Consider the following 23,545-nt stretch of genomic DNA (forward strand, 5'->3'; position numbering starts at 1 on the left):
GGGGGGGGTTGGCCCACCAATAAGAAAATTCACGAATTTCACAGTTTTCTTGGTCTCCACAACTTAAAAGCATTCAAGAAATATCTTCAAACATTGTGTGAGAACATTTCTGAGAACAGGTACCTAATGTACCATTTGCTGTGTGTCAGGGAACATTACCCTTGGAATCATTAAAACAGCAAACTGTCAGAGAAAGAACAAGCCCGAGGCTTCAACTTCCCAGCATCGCCCTGCAACAACATGGCTGCGTGTCACCGGTGTTTTGAAATGTTAACCTGATGCCACTCTGAATCTAAACACTGAGAAGTAGACAGAGGGAGAGGCAGCATTTGATCATAATTTTAAATGATGCAGTTTAATGTCTCCTTGCTCTTTGAAATAAAAGCATAGTACAAATTAAGTAATTTGAGTTAAAAAAAAAGAAATCATGGAATGATATATTATAGACCAAAATGTATTCTAAATTTTTGACTCATCTTTCTCCAACAGAAATCAAATATTCTTCAGAAAGTTCTTCGCACAGTGGTTGCAGAAGTTTGCATAAATGTTCAGCACTTCAAGTCTAGAGTGTAAATGTTACACCCCTGGAAATGGGGGAAAGAATCATAAGAGTGCTTTTCAGTTGCTTCTCTCATGTAATAGTTTAATGCAATCAAAATTGAACATAAGTATTTTACATTCTGCACCGCTCAATGTGAGGGAAAGAGCTAATTAATAAACCAAAATAATAATAAACTGCTGACTATTTGTATGTTTTCTAGATACAGATATGTTTACTAGCTCCTGCCGTTAGGTACTATATAATTGCTGTTAAGCTAACTGAAGTTCGTTATGTCTAAGTATTCAAAACTATCATAAAATGCTGATGGTGTCCTGGGGCATCTCCTCCCCGATCTGGACCAGGATATCACCTACTAGCGAAAAAACAGTCTGAAAAGATGAGGAGGGAAAGCTGCTATTAGCCTCCACCTAATGTGTCTCATTGTTGCCCCTCTGGTGCATCTGTTGTTAATTTCATTAACACCAAAATAGCTGAATTAACAACCTCCCAATTCTACTTGACCGACCAGATCAATATTCCAGGAATTGACTTGATGGTACACTTTAATTAAAAAGTTTTCCTTTCAGCTTAAGATTTCTCCAGTAATTGGACAAAAATGTTACATGTTTAAATACAGCTATATTGAAAACAAACACAGAGGTTCTGTAGTGTAGTCTGACTAAGTTCCACGAGGAGACCCAAAACCAGGTGGTGTAATAATCCACCAAATCAAACATGCGGAGCTACCTGCTGTGGTGAATAAGGAAGCTGACAGTGGCCTACATGTTGACAACAAACACAAATGAGTCTAACTAAAACACAATCTGATCAATTCGTATCAAAATCCGTTCTATACCATTTAATACAGTGAAGCAACAAATGCAATCGATTTTTTTAAATCACAAAATAAATGTAAGCATTCCAATTTTGGCTCCCTTGCTCTGCCTTTCAAAGCTTTCAATCACCTGGGGTTAGACCGTCGTTGCTCAGAGTAAAAACATGTCAAACTAAGTGTGAAAAGCCAGTGAGAATAAAGCCTTGATGCAGCGTGGCAGCTGAGCCTGAGGAATCCGACTGAAATGGCAGCTTAGACGAAGAGAAAAATGGCACAAAACTTATTGAGACTCTGAAAGTCTCTAAGCAACCTGATTAGCATACTCTAGGGAAAGACTTCTCTTAACCACCTTCATGATGAGCTGGGACTATAGGGACTGTGCACACACACACACTGAACACAAACGCAGCCCAACATGGCTGGTATACTGAATAGAACAGGATATTTCAACAGCTCAATCATTATGCCATCTGACAGCAGCTTAGAACTGAATATTAACAGCCTCACAAGCAATCACTGCAGACTGAAAATGTGTGTGTATGTCTGTATGCAGCTCCTGTATGATGAATGTCCCGGTGGTCTAGATATACAGTACACATAGACGTCCATTTGCACAAAGAGCACTCTGGGCATGTAAGATTTCAGCCACTGAATGTTAAAACTGACATGCCCGTTACTCCCTTCTCTTCCTCAGTGTTAACTCTTATCACTGTCCTCAATTTCTGTCAAGCGCACATCACATGTGTAAGCCACATAGCCATGCTCGTCTGCTCGCCTGTCCGAAAATAATTGTATTATTATTGTCAGAAGATTGAATTTATTATAGGCTGGTCATTAATTGTGGTGCTTGACATGACAGCACAATGACCAAATTACAATTTTGGATGGCTTGAATTATATGACTGTCATGGTGCTGGGTCTTTGACCCAGTATTTAGAGTTGTGGTTCTGGACTTGTTATTGGTTGATAGTTTATGTTCTAGCTCGTGAATGTTATTTTCCAATGCCTCCTAGTTTGTTATTTATAAGTCTTGATTTCTGGTTTGTTTGTGTTTGTTTCCCTTCGTGCCCAGTCTGTCTCTGTGTCCTGTCATCAGTGTCCCTGTACCTTTGATTATTCCTTCTCAGTGTCTGGTCTCTCTGGGCTCTGTCTCCGTGAATATGTTTGGATATCCCCAGTATGTCATGTCATAGTGGCCTTGCCCTGAGTCCCAGTTTTGAGGTCACGTCTCTGAATCTGAGTCTCTGTGTCTGTTACTTCTTGTTTTATTGTCTCCTCTCTCGTCTGTGTGATGTTCAGTTTTAGACGCTCTCAGAATTGCTGTAATGCAACATTGTGTAGCACTGGACATGATCCTGGCTGAGAAAGGAGGATTGTGTGTCTTATTCAACACCACACGCTGCACTTACATGCCAGATAATGTACATTCTTTAAACATGGCTTCAGATTCTAAAGAGACTGTTGATCGGCGTTGGAGTTTTCCTGGTTTTATTTTATTTTTCTTTACTTGTGTTATTCCTCGTTTAAAAGCTGTAATTTCACAGATGTACCGAAACCGATGAAGATCATGAAGACTTCTTTTCCTATTTGTAAGATGAAGATGAAGTGCAACTAATGATGTAGTAACTAATAATGTGAAAGACAAGTAGTTACTTACTGATAACATGTACATTTCATTTTGTGATAAACAGGAGGGAATATCAGAAGAAAATTGTATATAGTGTGATCAGCTACATGAAATGTATTCTCTTATTGATCACTAAGCAAATGTCTACGTGACTTTTGACATGTACTTTTGAGTGATAAACAACTAACAGCTACCTCTTTCTGTAAGAACATACAGATGAAGAACCGACACGACAGACACAGGCACAACATGCAGAATCATACAATAAAGCCACCGGCCGTGATGAGTGGCATTTGCGTCCAGACGGATCGTGGCTCAAGAGTTGGGACGTTCGCCTTGTAATCGGAAGGTTGCCGGTTCGAGCCCCGGCTTGGACAGTCTCGGTCGTTGTGTCCTTGGGCAAGACACTTCACCCGTTGCCTACTGGTGGTGGTCAGAGGGCCCGGTGGCGCCAGTGTCCGGCAGCCTCGCCTCTGTCAGTGCGCCCCAGGGTGGCTGTGGCTACAATGTAGCTTGCCATCACCAGTGTGTGAATGTGTGTGTGAATGGGTGGATGACTGGATATGTAAAGCGCTTTGGGGTCCTTAGGGACTAGTAAAGCGCTATATAAATACAGGCCATTTACCATGACTGCCCTCGCGAGTGAAAGACAACTGCAGTGTTTGTGTTTTCTAACTCAGGTGTCTCAAGCTGAAGAACTACGGGGTGATTTAAAGACATCCCCTGTCAGCTACCCTGTCTCGTTAGTTATGATTCTCTTCAGCTGTGTTCCCCAGGTATGTCCACTTCCCTTAATCACCCTCTTGTGTATATGTTGTCTGCATCGCTCTCTATTTGTTGACACATACTCTGTCATTGACGGTGACGTTTTCTAAATGTCAAGTTAGCTTGTTGTCAGTTAGTCAATTCATAGTATGCCCTGTTATTGCCGAGTTGTTTTTTTTGGGATTTTTTGCTTTTTTCCCCCCATTAAAAAAGTCTGTAGTTAAGAGTTTAGTTTGCCGAGTCCACTCTGTTCACCTCATACCTGCTCACATGACAACCATTGACTTTACTTAGTGCCTGGTTTTAGTCTGACAAAAACTATTAAGTCATAACTGCTTTAATAATTTGAATGTGGCTCATTGTTGCTTTAAATTCTTTGCTAATGGCTTTTAGTAGAGCAAGACAATCACATAATGTGATTATGTATTAGCAAATTACTGACCACTGCGTTAGCAGCAGCCATTTAGGTGACAAATAAATCATTAAGTTAAAAATAAAAATAGCAATAGGGCTTTGAAAACATTTGCTTGCCTGGAAAGTGTGGTGGGTCCTTCAGCTGTCTAGAGCTCGCTGGGCAGGAAAAGCAGTAAAGTGAAAAGATCCTAGATCTGACTCGAGCTAAGCGGTGTTTGCACCTTGATCAATTTTCAGACAAACAGGCTTCACTGTCATCTCCAAGTAATACTGAGAGGGTGTGTGTGCTTGGCCGGAGTTGGGGGGGTGAAAGAGGAATTGAGTAATGTTCTTAAAACCATCAATGGAAGAAAACAGTCTGCTCGAAACTGAAGTGCAACCGCCTCTGGGTGCCTAGTGAGCCTGTTTGTGTGCTGGCGCTCCATTACATTACACCTACGCGCACAGTGAGAGCAGTCAAAGGATTATAAATGAAGGAGAACATAATGGGAAGAAACTCTGAGACAACTGCTAGCACTCTGTATCTATGCAGCCACCTCTTGTAGTGTAAATGTGGGTGAAGCAAGATTAAAGAGGGAAAAATGCATTACGACGACTAGACTTTTTTTTTTATGTCAGTGCACTCTTCTTCGTCTTCTTTGATCTGTTATCAAATAATGGAGTCCATGTTTTCTTCTATAGCTTCCTATAATAAAGAAGCTCCATATTGCATGTGTGTAGATGCATAGGAAAAGGGGATGTGCAGGAATATGTTTTCATTTGTGTAGTTTTTATCTGTGTTTTTCATTAGGATACTTACTCTGTGCAGAGAGCACCTGAGCTTTCTGATAAACGTGTTTATTAAGATGTGCAACTTTTCCCCCCCACTTGCTTCTTTTTATTTTCCATCAGAAAAACACACATCTACAGTACACAATAATCTCTCCCTCTGCTCGGCTCCTCTCTGCCCTGCTATAAAACACCATCTAACATATCCCTGGGCATCCATTCGGCAGCAACTTGCTGTAATGTAACGCAGCAGCACTGGCTGATGTGAAAAGAGCAACAGGTCCTTGGGGCCTGCGGGAGCTTTCACACTACTGTCTTTCTCCCTTTCTGCAGATGAGGACAGAGAGGGGAACAACACACAGAGAAATAGTCTGCTGGAAATATCTGGAGCGAGTATTAGCACTGCAGAGAGATGAAACTAAAGCAAAGACAAAAAGAGGCATATGCACCGGGCATAGATAGAGATGCCTTCACTGACTGGAGACTGGAGACTATAAAACCATCACATTAGAGTGTGAAGAAGAGAACTAAAAACACCAAAGATGTGGTAATGCTATGTTTAAGTGGCAAACTTTAAGGTTCAAAAATAAAGCAAATGCAGATTTCCTCAAATGGCCAAAAGACAAAAACATGTTTAGGACCATGTAACTCCTGCCTTCATCAGAGCAATGGCAAGTGATTTTCTACACAACCTACCACTGATGGCAATACTGACATGGGCAGCTCTAGTAACTCACTGTCGCAAAGGTGCCCTCTCAGCACAATGAAGCCACTTGAACACTGCAGTACTATGGAATAGTCTTGAGCCACCCCTCATTTTTTTTGTTTTTTTTTCACCAAGGAAAATGGGAAATAGCTGCACTAATTTACTGAAATGTGTGCAAACATACATGGAATTCCATCACAAGGGAAAGGACTGGGTTTGTACAATTCTATTAAGCTTGAATTTTAAAAACAATTGGTATGACCACCTTTATTCTTCAACAAATCTCTTTGCGAAGCTTTCTTTAAGTAGTCTTCAGGAACAGTTAAGCCTACATGAAGGACATATAAAGCTCTTTCTTGGATGATGGCTGCCTTTTTTGGTCCTCTCTGTCAAGATGATCCCACACTCCTTCAACAATGTTGAGGTCTCTGGGGAGGCCAGTCAATGACTGACAGTGTTTCATTGTGTTCTTATCCAGGTATGATTTTTATTGCATTGGCATTGCCTTCAGGATCATTGTTATACTAAAAACTAAAGATGTTGCCAATTGGACATTTCCATAAAGCACTGGTGGATCAAAACCTAATGGTACTTTCCTGCTGTCACAATTCCATCAAATTTGACAAGAGCGCCAACATCCCTGGCTAAAATGAAGCCCAAAACCATGACAGAGCATCCACCGTGTTTTACAGATGGCTAAAGGCACTCACTGTACCTCTATCCTGACCTCCTCTGCACATTTCGATGATTTGAGATAGGTTTTGATGAAACTTGAACAAGAAATCCTTGTTATAAGCAAGCACACAATGTCTTTGAGGTACATGAAATAAGACTAATCAGGATAGCCTACTTCTACATAGACTTGCTCCTTGACAATTTTAAATGACAAAAATACAGAACAATCAAGAATAAGAGTGTGACAGGCCCAACTGGACAAGCTTATCATTCCCAATAGACTAGGTGTGGGTTAGGGTGTCTGTATGAAAAGGCTTATGTTGGAGCTATGTAACTGTAATCTTGTTTGTTTGTTTGTTTGTTTGAATACATACATTAGCATGAATGCAGCATTTTTATTGCTGTAAAGATAAAGTAGCCTGGCTCACTGTGATACAGTTGCGCTGCTTCTACAGAAGGGTTAGTACACTTAGAAGAAAGTAACAGAGAGGAAGAGGATGTGTCAAGCAAGATGGATTTAAAAAAAAGATCTTTTACAAAAATCGACTTTCTACTTTCTCCAGGTAGAAACGACAGAAGCACATTCAGTCACTCAACTGATATGTTGAAGAATTCAAAATTTCAGTTTATTGTTGTACGAGGAAATTAGGACCAGTGTGTAAGATTGAACTGCCTCTATTAGCATAAATATCATATGTTATTCATAATTCTGTTTTCATTTGGGTATTGTTGACTACACATGGTATATGAATCATGTCATTGTAAGGTTGGAATGAGCCCCTTGTTTCTAGAGCTCTAGAGAACAGCTCAATGTATTAAAATTATAAGTTGAGGTGGTAAAAGACACTTTTCTGGCATTTGTTGGTTGAATTCTTCACCTAATAAAACAGAAATTGGAAAAAAGGGAGTTCATCCATCTTGAAAATACTCTATCAGTGTTGAAAACCCCCCAAAACGTTTTAGCATCTGCACACTATGAAGCATGCAAACACATAGCTTGCAGCAGATGTGTGCCTAAACACATGCAATTTCACATTAACATAAATTAAAGGCTCATAAACTTTCTTCAGAGGCCTCCTCTTAATGTAACAGATATCCTCTCTTCCTGGACCCATGTTTTATTCAACATTTGGATATGCTCAATTAGCGGCCCAAATTAACATTAGCTGTACAACTGTAGCTGCTGACGGAGGGCGGGAAAGAGAGATGGGAGATCAAAGGTGCAGGAGGTGGTGACGGCAGCAGTAAGGATAGGGGATAGGGCTGTGCGATATGACCAAAATCTCATATCTCGATATAAGACATCTATCGTCTGATAACGAGATAAATCACAAAAATTTAACATTTTCTGTAAATTCTGTTGCGTTAAGTGTTTCCAGCTGCGCGTCATGTAGCTGGAGTCGAGTGTTTTAACCGATGCATGAAACGATACATTTTTAGACATAGGTTGTAATGGCGTGAGTATTTATCACACGGCGTGCTGCGGGGAAAAGCCTGTTCTAACGTTTGAGTCTAAGGTTTATTTTGTAGCACCTGGCGGCTCTTTTTTGCTTCTCATCCGTAAACACTCTGCATCTTACACGTGATTTAGTTTATTTTGAAAAGTCTCAACAGGATCTTGAGCTTTATTGTGAAAGGTTTATGTGGAACATAAACAAGCAGACACGCGATGGTTTTTCCGTCGTTGTTGCTAACGACAACGCATAAAAACAAATGCTTGTTTGTCTGTAGTCTGGTTATATTGAATATAAGAGAAAGAGAGAACTTTAAGAAATAAATATAACCACTACAGTGACCATCAAAACGATGAAAAAATATTACCGTAAACGGTTTATTTTACGACATCACGAAACAAACGATTGCGTAAAATGAAATGATAGACGTTTTTATATCGTCATCCGATATATATCGTTATATCGAACAGCCCTAATAGGGGATGGATGAAAGTAAGAGATTTCAAAAAGGAACTATGTTTTCAGACACACCATCGATGAACTAATTTGTGTTTGTGGGTGGTATAGCGCTCTCTCTCTGTGCAGCCATTTCTATAGTTTTACCAAAGATCTTGATGAGCACACTCCCACAATCATGACATTGTGAGAAAGTCAGGCAGGGCTATTGGTCCGTTATTCTGCTTCCAAATGTTTATCACGCAACTGAACTTCATTGTTTGTGTGGCAAACACTCATTTGATGTTCCAGCTGTGTCTGGTACATCAATTAAAGATTACTTTTCCAAGAACAACAAATGGAAGAGCGGGAAAAAATTAGGCTACCAGATACCCAAAGGGAGTGCTGGTCTCATTAGTCTTTGCAAATGTTTTATCTTTATCTGTTTAAAGGATGAGAAGGAGGTGGGCTGACACATGCGTATACTTTTATATTTTTTCTTGTGCTGCAGCACCAGTGACAGTATTGAGATACTCGCTTAGTAATAGGTAAATAATGACACCAACAACGCATCGCTTTCCCCCCTCTCATACCTGTGTGCATTCAAGGTGCAGATGTAAATAAAGTTCACTGTACTTAATAGCATCTAGCCAGCGCTACAAACGAAGAGTGCACAGAAATGGACTAGTACTTCTTTTTTTTCTTTTTTTTTTTTGTGGTTGGTAATTTTAAATGTAGCTCCACAAACATCAAACACACAAACCGTTTCTGTGAAATCTTTCACAAAATGTGTCTGCTACATGAATGAACAGTTAGTGCATTTCCCAGGGAGGGAAAAAACCTAAATGCATGATGGAAAAAGATGTAAGAAAGAGAGAGGGCAGATGAGAGATCATTTTAATATAACTGCTCTGCAGATGAAATTTAAATCTTATATGTAATGTCCTAATTCATTTTAGAGTTTTTAAATCAACAAACTGTGAGTATACCAATTTTGTTTTATTCCCAGTTTTCATGAAACTACTGTGCAGTTTAGTCTAGTCTAAACTGGTTAGTTTGTTGTGAACATTACAGTGATGTTGCACTGCTGTAGAGCGGCTGTGGTGTTCATGGTTAAAGTTAGTTAACATCAAATTAAATTCACTTGCTCAATTCTACATTTCATACAAGCTTTAATAGGTTTAGAAAAATCAGCTATCGAGTCATTTGCTTATATCTTACTGAATTTAACTGACTAAATCTCCCAAGAGCAGTGATTTTCTGAGAAGCAGCGCTGGTCACAGCCTGCACACAAAGAAATCCCTTATGTCGCTCACAAAACAAGTTACTGTGTGAAGCATTTCTAAGCGATACTTTTCCCCACATTACACTACTACGCTCCATCTTAGGGTTCTCCCACCTGCCAAATCCCACTTCGACCCCTGCATGGACTACAGCAGCATTAAGCTACGGTAACATTATATTATATAATATATATCTTCTGTAAAGTCTACTCAGACAGAAACCCTCTTCAGAGATGTTATATGACTTGCCCCATAAACACACAAGGGGGTGTGTATGTGTGCGTGTGTATTATAGGGGCAAATGCAAACTTCAATCTTGTGCCACACTGAAAGTGACACATGAGTATTGCTAGATATGACCTGCAAATATTTCCATCACAGATTTCATGACAAAGTAATGAGAGTGCTTATTTAGACATGAAACTGATATGATCACATGTCCTCAGATTAATGGAAAGGAGTGTTTGTAGAGGAGGTGTATTCAGGAACATGCATTCCCACGATGATGCACACAGACTCAGAATGTAGAAACAGTACCTGTTTTGCTGCTACTACCACACTGTGACTAAAGTGACAGAGTAAGCTGAGGAGTCTTTGTGACTACAGCTCTTTTAATACTTTAACCAACAATGAATCCTCTTTTGTGACTTCCCACATAATATGATGAAGAGCTGACATTTTCTATTAAAAAAATAAAAATAAAATGTCAAATCTCGGCAGACTTGCAAGTAAACTGTACCTTCAGAGACTGGTGGAGGTGTAAAACTGCAAGGAGGTGCTTTTAAACGCTGTAATGTTCTTAATTTGTGTTCCTCCACTTATTGAATTTGTTATCTGCATCTGTAATAAGGCGATATCTGCACTCTGTGTTTAACTGATGGATATGAAATTTGAATTTCAGATACTCTGAATGGTTTTGTGAAATTTTGTGTTTTGGAAAAAGAGTTAAGTTTTCATGAAAATAAAGACTAGCGTTAATGGAGCCATTGTGCTGTTGGGCTTTAAGTCAGCTTTAATGTGTGATCTCTAAATGTCCGGTCAACTTTTTAATATTCATCAAAGGCTGATCTCTGCAGCAGAACGCCTATAACACCCACCTATATAATCAAACCACTTCAGACAGTAAATCAATTACCATCAAGGGCCCTATGAATTTCTTTTTCTTTTTTTTTTCCACAGGCGCATTAACCACTTTATTTTCTACTGAAAAAGGTGATGAAGAGTTGGCCAGGCCAGGCAGATGAAAGGCAATGGAAGACTATCAATACACAGAAATACAATGGAAAATTACAGGTGCTAAGCAAGCATGGGAAGAAAACTTATACACGAGATACAGACGGTATGTGAACAGTGCAGCTTGGGTTACATGACTAAATCAACAGTGCCTGCTGTTTTCATTAGGTCATGGTCATAGACTCCCTATAGAGATCTCCGTGTGCTACCGTCAACCTAAAGCGCACACACACAATAAAAACAGATGAACTGGGACAAACACAGAAAAGACTAGAAGGAAGGTGTGGGAAAGAAGATGAGTTAGGACATCCTGCTAACCATGAGAAAAACAAACAAACCCCAAAACAGTTATCACAACTTCTAAAATGTGGAAAAAATTTAACAAATTCCAGATTTCATGTGTTTTACACTAAGAAAATTCTGGATTAGCACGCAGCTGATGTGTGAAAGCTTTTTTTTCTCCATATAGACACTAGAGAGGTGGGAATCAGCAGACGGCCCACAATATGGTATTTTCACAATACTTCACTCATGATGCGATATTGTTACGATTTTTAACATTTTGCAATATGCTGTGCAATAACAAATCAGAGTTTATCACCTTATGATGCAATCTGTTTCTCATAAAACAACAGTTAAGTGTGATGAAGACAAGAATTCACATTTAAATTCACACTTGCTATAAGGCGACCCTGCAGTCCCTCTTGTTCACAAAATTCACAGAGTACTTGAATTTATGTAATAAAGCATCAATATTTGGGTCTCTATATCAATAAAATATCGGCATGCAAAGTATCACTATACTATGCTATATCGATTTTTTTGTGGATGGCAATTAACGTGAATTATTACACTGAACAAAAAAGAAGATGCGCACAGAACACAAAGAAATCAAAGAGGAGAGTTCGCAGAAGAGACATTAAGGAGAAAGAGATTCATGCTGGTGCAAACCACAGGATCCCTCTGTGGAAGCAAACAATAGCTGCAAACCGATACTTTTAACTGTGATGGGCATGTGATGCACTCGCAGTGTGCAGATGCCCCCGTGACTTATGTGGTGAGACAATATCCATGGTTTGAAGGCAGCATGTTACAGCTAACAGCAACGCTGTATTAATAATAATACATGAGGAGGCATTTGTAGAGTTTTGTTGACTGCCAAATTGGGGAGTCTGCACATCTTTGCGCCTCATCTTCAGCATGAGAATATATGAATGTCAAAGTTTGTAAAGGACAATGCCAGCATTATGGGAATAATCTGAAATGCATCACGCAGATAATCTTGTAGTTTCCTAGTGAGGACACTTGGTACATGCTCTCTCTGCTTTAGGCCCCTGCATACAAAAACTGGTCTAAAATGACCCCACTTTGTCTCCATTAAAACATAATGACTGTGACAGTAAAAAAGCCATTTTTCATTTGGACAAAGGCACCAACATTATATTAGAGATATTAGAGAAATTCAGAACATAAAGGGCAAACTGTACATGCAATCTATATTCTTCAAAAAAATATGCTGTGGGTGCATGTGTTTGTTTCAGGTTTAAAATCAATAATGCTGCAGGCCAGATGTTTATGCTGATGAAAATCAATACCCCTTTTTCCTACAGCTTTGATATCAGCTGGGAGGATGTATGCTACAAAGTGTGACAGCAGTCAATGTATGCGTAATTACTAAAAACATGTGAGGGCATTGCTGATCAAACAAGTGTGTGCTTTCTGAAGAGACAGACTTGGGCTTGATTTCCATCATGACTGTAAAATAGATGACAAGAAATTTAGCAGTCAATTCCAAAAGCGTTAGGATGCTTTGAAGTAACGATGGGCAGAGGTTCAACAATCTGCAAAAAAAAGTGCATTTACAAATTGTGGAACGATTTCAGAATAATGTTCCTCAACATAAAATTTCAAAGACTTTGGGTGTCTTATCATTTACGCTTTATAATATAAAGGCTGAAAGTCAATATTGGATGCCTGTGATCTCTAGCACTGCGTTAACAACAGGCATGATTCTGTCATGGAAAGTGCATGGACTCAGTGCCATTCACAAATGCAGGTTAAAGCTCTATCAGACAAAGAAGATGCAAGCATGAGATGAAAGCATGCATAAATGCTGCCATCTTTGCTGAGTAACATCTCATTTAAAATCAACCATGGTAAAATGACTAAAGATGGCTAAAAGATGGACGCCGCACAATCTGGACTAAAGAGGAGAGGGACAGTCGGGCTTGTTATCAGCCCTACAGTTTTGGCAGATTACACATCTGGAAAGGAACCATGAATACAGGTATACATACAGGTTTTAGAGCAACATATGTTTCCATCAAGATGATGTCTTTTTCATGACACTATACTAAACTGCATCCTGTGTCTATTGCAACATCTGGATGCTCCACTGGCCTAAGTGTAGTCCAGACTTTCACCGACTGAAAACATTGGGAGCATTGCAAAAAGAAAAACATCACAAGAAAGATTCAGGACTGTTGAGCAGCCAGAATCTTATATGAGACAAGATAGAGACAGTCATTTTCTTCCACCAGTCCAGCAGCTGCTCTCCTCAGTTCCCAGATGTTTACAGACGGTTGTTAAAAGAACAGCAGATGCTACACAGTGAAAACCACGGCCCTGCCCCAACTTTTTTGAGACATCAAAGTCAAAAAGAGACAATATTTTTCTTAGAATGGTGCATTTGATGTGTTCTATTATAAGTAAAATAACTGCATTCAGTTTATATTTATGTTTTACACAGTGTCCCCACTTTTATGGAATTGGGGTTACACGTTACATTATTCCCAACTGGAATACAACAGACTGACTGCACTGTAACATGAAAAGTGTGCCGCGTGTTTAACTATGTGCTTCTTCCTTCACCATTTCCACCACACACTTACCCGCGGCGCACTGCTCCTCATCTGCCCCGTTCTCGCAGTCCCTCTCTCCGTCGCATCGCCATGACAATGAAACACATTTGCTGGCAGCCCCTCCGCAATCAAACTTCTCTGGAGGACAGGTCTGTCGGCCTGTGGTTGCAGGGCAAGGGTGAAAGACAGCAAAGGAGAAAAGGCGGAGGGTGGGGGGTGGGAAGAAGAGGAATGAGTGGAAGAAAATTGGCGTAAAAAGGGGGGGGGGAGAATGAAGTCAGGGAGAGTAAGATGGGACAAGAAAGGGAAGGAGGCAAAAAGATGGAGAGAGAAAAGAGAGCCAGTCAATGAAGCAGTTTGATAACTTAGTTATCTTCTCTCTCAAATCGATCCCTCTTCAAAGGTCTGCAATTAAATTAGACACACAGCTACAGTGGAACAAAGGAGTGGGAACACTGTCACACAAGACACAGAGCTGGGGGAAAAACATTGTAGACAAACAAACAAAGAAAGAAACAGAAGGAAGCCAAACAAGAAAAAAGTGCCCAAGTCTGTGTGTGAACAACTGTTTCAACCAGGGCTCATTTTTCCATGAATATTTAGCCTTAAGAGCTAGATAACAATGTGCCAATATAAATGTTAAAAAGCCCAAGTCAAGACCCCACAGCTCATTTCCAAATTATTTATAAATGGAGCTACTCAACATCTTTCCAAAATGCGCCTAATTCACCTCTTAGCTTAAACTCGGACACATATCGCAACAAACTGCCGTGAAAAAGGACACTTGGTGTATAGAATACTATATTGGTTGTTATTTTGAGTGTAAATCAGAGAAAGCAAAAGAAGTGGAAAGCTGCACATCGCAGACAGTGAAACACACTCCTTTACACACTGTGTGTGACTGAGAAAGTAGTCCCTCTAGATAAAAGCCTATTACAGTAGTCAAGGCCATTGTTCCTGCTTGTGTAACCCATGAGGTTGCTAGAGGGAGGAGGAGGGAAACACTCCGTTCTAATACATCAAATTTACACAGCCCACAGTCCCTGCAGCAAATCCCCGTGCCTTTTTCCGGCAACCCACTATACACCCTCACCCTGCCTCATTTTCCCCTCACCTCTCTCTTTAATGTCTCTCACTCCCACTCTAACGCCACAGAGACTCGAGTCCCAGATTACATTACAGCACTGTGTCAAACTCAACTCCATCAATTACACACATCTGACCACCAGCATGCTCGCTGGCAACAAGCCTATGTTTGTTGCAGCCGCAGATCAATAGTACCTATGGGATTTGCCCATTCCGGCTTCACTCTCCATTTTATTCTTCTCACATTCCTCCTCCTTGTTTTGATTTTTTTTAAACAACACTCTGATATTCAAACACTGCCCCTGGTGGTGGGACGTTGGGACTAGTTTAGCCAAGAGCAACTGCAAGAATCCTCTCCAGCTGTGCACTTTTGGTTGATGTGATCACCTTTGAAGTCATCCACTTGAATTTTCAGTCTTCTCTAAAACTGGGTTTAAGGTTAGACTTGGGCCCTGGTGCCGGGCTGGATCTTTTGGGTGACCACTTTCCTCTCACCTCCATCTTTCTTCCTCTCCCTGAATATCGAGCTCTTGCGCGAGCATCTTTTCAAACCGTCATCCCCTAAATGAGGTTTCTCCTTCCCTTTAAAGAAATAAAAAGCCTCCTGCAAATCCGCTTTAAAAGACCCAACGAGTAAGCGCCATATCAGCGCAGTGTAGCTATTACTGCCAAAAGGGACTGAATGGTCTGCGTGTACAATAAGAGCGTGTGCGGGTGAGTGCACGTGCCCATGTTCTTGTGCCTTTGATGCAAAGAACGCAGCTCTTCTGGATGATGTGAAGGTGTGAATGTGATGTGGGTTATGTGGAGGTGTCTTAATATGTGAATTGTCTCAGCAATCTAAATGTGCGCCTCAGAGATCTGGTACTATACAGACAATAGTGTTCCTGGCCTCCACATTATCTAGCTTTTCTAAGAGAGTGTGTGTGTATTTTAGTGTGTGTGTGTGTGGCAGTGTAATACTACTGTGGGAGACGAAGTCTCCCACAGTAACATGGAAACATCACCTAAGGGCTTCAGTCCACCAAGTGTCTGACTGACAGTTGGGTTAAAAGGATGTAATTTGTCTGACTGACCATTTCTGGCCCCTGAGAGCCAGAATGGTCGACTCACGGATAAACTGCCAATCACGAGGCTGAATACAGATGAGCAAGGGGGGGGGGGGGGACGAATTAGAGGATTCTCACCCCAAGGGTAATCATTTTCCATAAATACAAAGAAGTACGATTCCTGCTGATGTACAATCAAACAGTAACCTATAACTATTAAAAAGTCAATTCTTCTGCTCTCTATTAGAATTTGATAGACCATAATAACAGTTTCATCCCCACCAATAGCTTCTACATAAGGTCTCTCTATTTGCTGCCTCAGTTACTGTGCAGCCCATTCCCAGACAAAATTGGGTTGTGCAAGCTAAGAAATCTGTTTTTACGCTGCATGCGGAAGCAACAGGAGTTTGTGTGGACTAAGCTGAAGCGGGTAGCACATGGAGCAATTGGCATGATCAACATCGGTCGCCGTGCCTGTACTGGCCAAAATAAGAAAAACAAAAACATGCCTGCTCTATCAAGTCTGCATCTCAGATTGCGTCAACTAAAGGACATGGAAACACGAGCGTGGAACAATCTGATCAGCATGTAATCAAAAGGAAAACAAACATCGTATCATGTATTTTTTAAATCTAGGGTGTATTTTTGTTTTTTCCTTTGCCAGTCCAGATGGTGTTGATAATGAAGTCGCAGTTAAAGTTGCTTTCCCCTGTCTTTCAAAAATTGGTGCTGAGCGCAAATTTGCCCTCTGTCTATCTCTCCTTGTTCCTTCTCTCACTAAATGCTGACAAGGTGGACAAAAGTGGTAAAGCAGGCACTAAAGAGAACTGCAGGACTTCCTGAGGGAGAGATACTGCAGACTCTGATCGTGTTACATGCAGAGTGCAATATCTGACTCCTGCTCCCACCTTCTCAGGAAAAAGATGTACACAAGTTCATAAAAGCATCCTAATGCAAATAAAGACGCACATAACTCTAAACTACAAATGCAGTGTTTGTGGAGACCGCATGTACACCAAAACAGCTGTGAATCATCGCCTCAGCTGCCAGTCAAAGGCATGTAAGTGAATTCACCTTTGTACTGAATGAATATTTCAAGAGCTGTGAAACTGCTGTGGCACAGATATAAACACTTGGCCGTTAGCTCCCAGTTACCTTTGCTTATTGCCAAGGCTTAGAGCAAATAATAGGCGAGGCACTGATACTAGCCATGCTCCAGTGGAGCTGCTTGGTGATGAGCAGTAAGACACTGAGGGCTCAATACAGCAGCTCCCTGGTGGGTGTAGGCATTATCGAATAAGTGTAAAAACGGGTTGGGAAACAAGCATGTACTCTTAGTGAATATAACAGGATACATCAGTGTAAAGGAAACAAACAAGTGCAAATTGGCTGGATGACCAGGTCAGAGCCTTTCCCTCAACTTTCATTTCTGTGACACAAACAAAGCACGCGAGGCTCAACAGATTCAGCCTTGAGCCTCTCTATTCACACCGTAACCCCATTTATATATTTATTCACAGGCCGACTCCGGGTAAGGGGTAATTTTGCTTTGAGAGCATGAGCCTGATTTCATTAATATGGCAGTGCTATTAGAGAATAGCAGGTACTATGAGAAAACACAGGAAATTATGATGAGGGAAAACCAATGTACCCAGTTAAATTCCTTAACAGTCTTGTGTGCATAGAATAAGTTAAAAATTCACTGCTTAGTGTTAGCAATACAGCCTGTGAAGGGATGCAGTAGCGAAATGCTGCAAGCCAAACTAAATTTATGAGTGACCTCCGTGGCTTCCTGTGCAGATTGCATTAATAGAAGCTTGCGCTGCAGTGTGAAAGTGAACTAGGACGAGATAGCTGGCTCCAGGAGGAAAAAAAATATTTACACAGCAGCTCTAGCTTTGTGAATTTATTGGTAGGAAGCATATTATCACATGAGAAAATATTCAATGAATGTTGGACTTATTAGGATAGACTGGGATTTTGATGATTGGAAGAAATGCATTCAGTGTCAACTTTATTTTAACTACATAAATCCACTGTATATTTTAAGGGAAAAATGGCTTTAATCATTTTTAATGTGTTGGTTTAGTATTTTGTACATTCTGGATATGAAATAGGTTTTTGCTCATCCTGGGGTCAGAAAACTCATTTGGCACACAGAACACGATGCAGTCTTTTAATTCAAACACGTCCACAACCAGAAGTAGTACACACTTGTTATTCTCCTCACATGGCCCGTCTAAGTGTCTATTATGAGGAGGGTATAGGGGTGGACGGAGCAAGGAGCTGTATGCTAATGAACTTTTGATGAACTACCTTCTTAATTTCCCTTCACAAGGAGGGAGGGATTGGAGCATTGTGGCGCGGCACCACGTCCACTATACAGCTCCATGCTTAGCATCGAGGCGAGTCTCGTAGTTGATTGATGTAGAACTCCCCAAGCCCCGTAGGCTAATGCTAAGATAATTATTTATTACGAGTTGCGTGTGTGAGGCCAGGTAATAGAAGCCATCCTTAAGTCACTGTCCATCACAATGAGACACAACGTCAAAACAAAAGCCACTTGGGAGAGTATGTGGTAATATGGCACATGATAAATGAGGAGGAACGGAGGCTTGTAGATGATTTACCCTGTATCGACACGAAGCATTGTACCTGCATGAATTTAAAATGCTTTAAGGTACACCGCAGACGGCACAGCATTGATTGATGAGGTACCCCGTTTTAATGTCTTTTTATGCAAAAAACACAGAAGAAACATGACATGTCTCACTACATTGGTGGCATATTATGAATGCCCAGATACTCTGCAATGCTTTGAATGTCAATTGAGTCAGCAAGCAAGCAGTACAAAGCAAAAAACAAAACAAAACTGTGCGCCATATGAAAGGCATTAAGTTCTTTGTAGCCACTTGCTTTTTATTGTGTCACTTTATTTTTCCTGGTCTTTTTTAACTTTAGAGGACACAACATAGTTTGTAGTTCCTTCTGGTACCTATGTTCATCAGAGCTGTGAAAAAAAGAGAAAATAAACATATTTCTTGCATGTGTTTGACAGATCATCAATTGAGTCCAGCAGGGGGGAGTCCATAACAGTTGATCGTCTGTGAAACTGAATCATTAAACTCAAGTTTCAGCCGTGAGGTGGCATCATAAATTGGCGAATGCCTGCTTGAGAACAGTAAACCTTTACTGCTTGGCTACTCTGTGTGGTATAAAATCTGGGCCGAAGCATGTCTTGAATCAATACACAGTGAGGTACTGCACCTTACTGGAAAGCTTGGTCTGTATATTTAAAGGTCATATTAAATTTTATCCATGTATTTTGAGACCATTAAGTACACGCCACACCACAAACACTTAAATGTCTCAGCCTAATGTCTTTATATTTATCTTCAAGTATACAAGACAAGAAATAAGGGCGAAAAGAAGGGAGGTGGGATGTAAGGTGGGAGAAAGCGGTCAGATATTGGTCACAACATTGGAGAACATCAATACAAGGACAAACTGGAATCGAGGCAATTAGAGGAAGCTACTAGAAAGAAAGAGAAAGGCATTGAGCTGGAATTGGATCGGAATGGGGCTTCTTGTGAGTGCAGGGCCAAATTTACACAGATAAGAAATAAATAAATAAATCTTTGGCCACTCACTCATTTACGCTGGAAACATTTTTACAAGATAACACTCTACAAATTGATCGACCTGCACATTAAGACCCAATCACAAACGTAAAATTCCACTCCACGTTGCGTTTCAAGCCGAATTACATCTTAATGTAGAATCGAATTGGAGAAGCAGTCCACGACGCAGTATGGAATAATTACTTTTGTTTTAAAGCTGTAACCTTAGTGAGAGGAGAAGAGCGCAGTCGACAAAGGACGGGAAGGCGAGACCTCGCAGATGATCAATGATTCATTCAAGACCTGGGATGTAGGGATCAGCCAATTATTCGGCGTGTAAGGACTTTTTAAATCTAATGGTTTGATCGTTGGTAGTGGGTCGTGTCATCGTGTGGACACTCATTAACCTCATTCCAAGCAGCAGTCTTTTTTGTCCTCCCTGAGGCGCCCAATGCTTTCATTAGTGGCGCGTAAGGTGCCTCCAAGGGGCAGACACTTTGAACTGCAGGTACCATTTATCTTTGTTTCGTAACCATTGACTAAAGCTTTCAGCTAGTACCTGCTCAGGTCTGAGCAGTGATATTTAATGTGGTTATTAGAGGCAAAACAATTAGTCAGTTCATTAACTGCATGATTGACAGGAAGATAGCTTATTGAAAAAAAAGGTGGGGGAAAAGTGAGATATTCTTTGGCTGCACATCCCAAATGTGGTTTTCTGTCTCATACGTCACTTTTAACTAAATATTATTAGGTTTTGGACTTTTGTTTTGTTTTGGACAAGACATTTGAATAAGTCAGCTTGAACTCTGGGAAGTTGTGACAGCATTTTTTCACTATTTGTCTGGCATTTCATAGACTTTAGATCAATCTATGATGAAAAGGCTGGCAACCTGTCCATGGTGTGTCATGTGTCTACGGTAGGCTAGGATCCAGCTCCCCCCCCCCCAACCCTGAAATGGAAAAGTATGGGTGGATGGATGAATCAGTGCATGCATTATATCCTTGCGGTCAGTTTTTTTTTCTCCCCCCTTTCGCATCATACAGAAATTTAGTAAATATACAGAATTTGTCCTGCATATTTACTCACATTTGTGCAAATTTGACAGACAAGATCAGCAAAAGAATTGAAGGATTCAAATGACATGTAAATCTTACTTCAGGTTCAGTGACAGTTAGCTTTGTTCGTGGTGTTGAATTAGCCTACAAAGCACTGCATTACTCACAGAAGAAACATGCTTTATCGGGCACGAATAGCTCACATGGATTATTTTGTAGACAGATTAAGTGTGCCTAGGCATGTACAACAGGCAGAATTACTACATGTACGAGTTAAAAAGGGGTTGCATGTGCTCTAAATATATGGACTGTTACATATATTTGTTAATGAATGACTGAGTACATCTTTGGTTACCTTTATATATCTTTCCATGTATGTGTGAATGCTTGAGCATGAAGAACACTGCACATTGAGAACTGGAGCATAATATTTCATGGCAATGGGGAATTGTATTTGGCAAAAATGACAATGGAAAGACAACGGAGCTCGATTTAGAAATCAAACAAGAGCGTCACGTTAGAATTTTTACTAAGGTCATCTAATTTCACAATTTAACATCCTTAACTAAGTGAGACCATAAACTGGAGATTTTAGCATAGGAGTACACAGGAATTGACCCGTATTTTGAAGCTTTACATGAGCGTATACGCCATTGCCATCTGGGTTACCAAAAAATAGATGTGATGGGGAGTAATGAGTATGACTATGTTTCATTCCATAATTATATAATCCCCTATTTTCAGACATAGTATGGCCAAGATTTACAAAATACTTATTTTTTTCTTTTTTGGCCCCAAATCAATGACCGAGGCCATAAACAGCAGAAAAGTGCTTACAGAGTTCAAGAAATAAAGTTATTTTCCGGACGTCTCTTTGTAACGACAGCTATTGCCATTTTGTGGTCTTTGGATAGAAACCAAGTTAAAGGCACTTCAATATTGGCTTCATTTTTCTAACCTGTTTTATACAGTCTATGATTTCATGCAAGTTTCAAGCGGTGTTCCGGGGTACTGCTAGTAGCTAGTAACAATTAAACGTTAAATGTTTGGATGGATCCAACATAACAGATGTCTCCTTTCACAAATTTTGTTTACCTATCAACTCAAGTTTGGTTGAGTTAGTTGACCCTTTGGTGCGGAATGTAAATGACGTAGAGTTTGGAAGCAGTGGGAAAAGCCAGCCCAGCTAAGTATGTATCGCCAACTCCACCGGCCATTGTCCTTCAGATGTGAAATCCAATTTAGGGAAAGGGCGTATGCAGTTAATATCAGATTACATTGTAAATGAAGGTTAGTGTTGATTAGTGCCTTTCATTGGAACGTTGATCTCCAATTATTGCAGCCCTGATGTAAGGAGTGGAGGGAGAATGTTGGAGAGAGAAAGATCAAAGTCAAGGGAAAGAAGAGGGGGAAAAAAACTGATCAGAGAGAGCAGGTGCAGAGAAAGGAGAAAGAAGCGGGATTCCAATAATACAGGAAAACAAGGGGGGCTGGGAGGTCATGCAGTGAGAACAACAAAACAAAACTGTGAACCTATGACAATAACAAAACAGTAGGGGTGCAACCATACTCGTATTGATATTTAACGTTCGATACAGTGCTTTCGGTTCGGTACGCATATGTATCGAACAATACAAAATTTTTAATTTATTTTATCAACTTTTCTTCTGACGATGCCGTCTGTGTTGAGCGCTCAGTGGATCTGCGTTCGACTACTCCGCCTAGGCTGCACTGTCGAGTGCAGATCCACTGAGCGCAGCGCAAGCTAGCAAGACAGAAGCTAAGCTCGTTGCAACATGGCAACTGCCTCAACGCTACCAAACTGAGCCTCCCCCACCCTCATTCAGATCTGGCATTTGGAACTATTTTGGTTTTCATGTGACGTATGACCCTGATGGTAAGCGCGTCATGGACAAAAGTAAAACAGTATGTCTGATGTGCCACGCAACGCTCAATTGATGGGAACTAGTGCGTTAACGCAGTTAGCTTGTTAACGTGTTGACGCCGTCCAGCCCCACGCACGGGGCGATCCGCGGTAACTCGTTAACGGAGATTTGCGGCATTATGGTGTTAAAGTCATTTTAACGAGAGTGGGAACACAACGAATATGACTGCACACTTACGCCGACATCATCCTAGTGCAAAGACAAGTGGAAGCAGACAAAAACAATCGTTGCACACCTACAAAACAGCCACAAGTCCAAAGTAAGATCTGAAAAGCCTATGGGGATAGATAACCAACAGCGGCCCCCGCCATCAGGATGCGAACCGGTGTCACTGCAGCTATATACAACCATGGCAACAAAGTTTCTCTAGATGTGAATTTTTGAGCTGTGTGTTTGAAAGCATGTAACAGTGAGTGACAACATGCCTAATAGAATTCAAAAGTCTTGCACTCAGTTCTGTGCAAACCTCTTAAATTCCCAGCCGAACTATTTAATTTTTTTCTGCAAATGAAAATGTGAATAAGGGCGGGTAGATTTCTCCTGCGGGTTTAGCTCACATGTATTTCTCGTAGGTGACGCTGAAAGTTTCCACTGAAAATTGCTCTCTCTCCCTTGTGCTCCCTCTCTCTATTTTTCCCCTAACTCTATCCGGTGTGAAGCAGCAGGAGAACACGGTTGTTAAATGTGGAACCATTAGCACAGTCTAGACCTATGTGTCTGGCAGTGCCATGGGGGGAAGAAATACAGCGCAACACCAGCGCTTTCATAGGAAATTGCCACTTTCTTCCAACGGGGCCCTCTAAATTGTTGTTTAGTAGACGACGCATTGGGAATTAAAAATATTGCCAATGGCTAGTGCCACATCTCTCAGCTGATGACAGAATGCAGGAAAGGGAGGTACACAAAAAGGAAGGCAAAGGAGGGAAAAAAGGCAGTCAGGACTCTATTGAGGGATGCAGAGCGTCGCGCTGAACTTGATGGGGAAACTAAGCTCATTTCCTCCGAGGCACTTTATTGAAATGCAAGGGCAACGCACAAAAACAGATCTATAAAGAGAAACAAAGGCAGGTAAAATTACTACTAAAGACTTCTCTGTGGAATTTTGAAAGAAAAATATTTCTGGCTCTGTGAAACTGCCTCTCTCGCACACACACACACACACACACACACACACACACACACACACACACA

The 23,545-nt window shown here is 40.7% G+C and overlaps 1 protein-coding gene across 8 annotated transcripts in view; it reads right to left on the reverse strand.

The window, feature by feature from the left end:
- lrp8 (low density lipoprotein receptor-related protein 8, apolipoprotein e receptor) overlaps positions 1–23,545 on the reverse strand; it is a 179,394-nt gene that overhangs the window by 64,964 nt on the left and 90,885 nt on the right. For all 8 annotated transcript variants that reach the window (XM_005949318.3, XM_005949319.3, XM_042220664.1 and 5 more), the window contains one exon: positions 13,628–13,756. In XM_005949318.3, coding sequence (XP_005949380.1) covers positions 13,628–13,756 — 129 coding nt within the window. The remainder of the gene's footprint in view (positions 1–13,627; positions 13,757–23,545) is intronic.

The sequence above is a fragment of the Haplochromis burtoni genome, unplaced genomic scaffold (genome assembly GCF_018398535.1).
Source record: "Haplochromis burtoni strain Fernald_Lab_line unplaced genomic scaffold, NCSU_Asbu1 Contig_53, whole genome shotgun sequence".
Classification (NCBI taxonomy): domain Eukaryota; kingdom Metazoa; phylum Chordata; class Actinopteri; order Cichliformes; family Cichlidae; genus Haplochromis; species Haplochromis burtoni.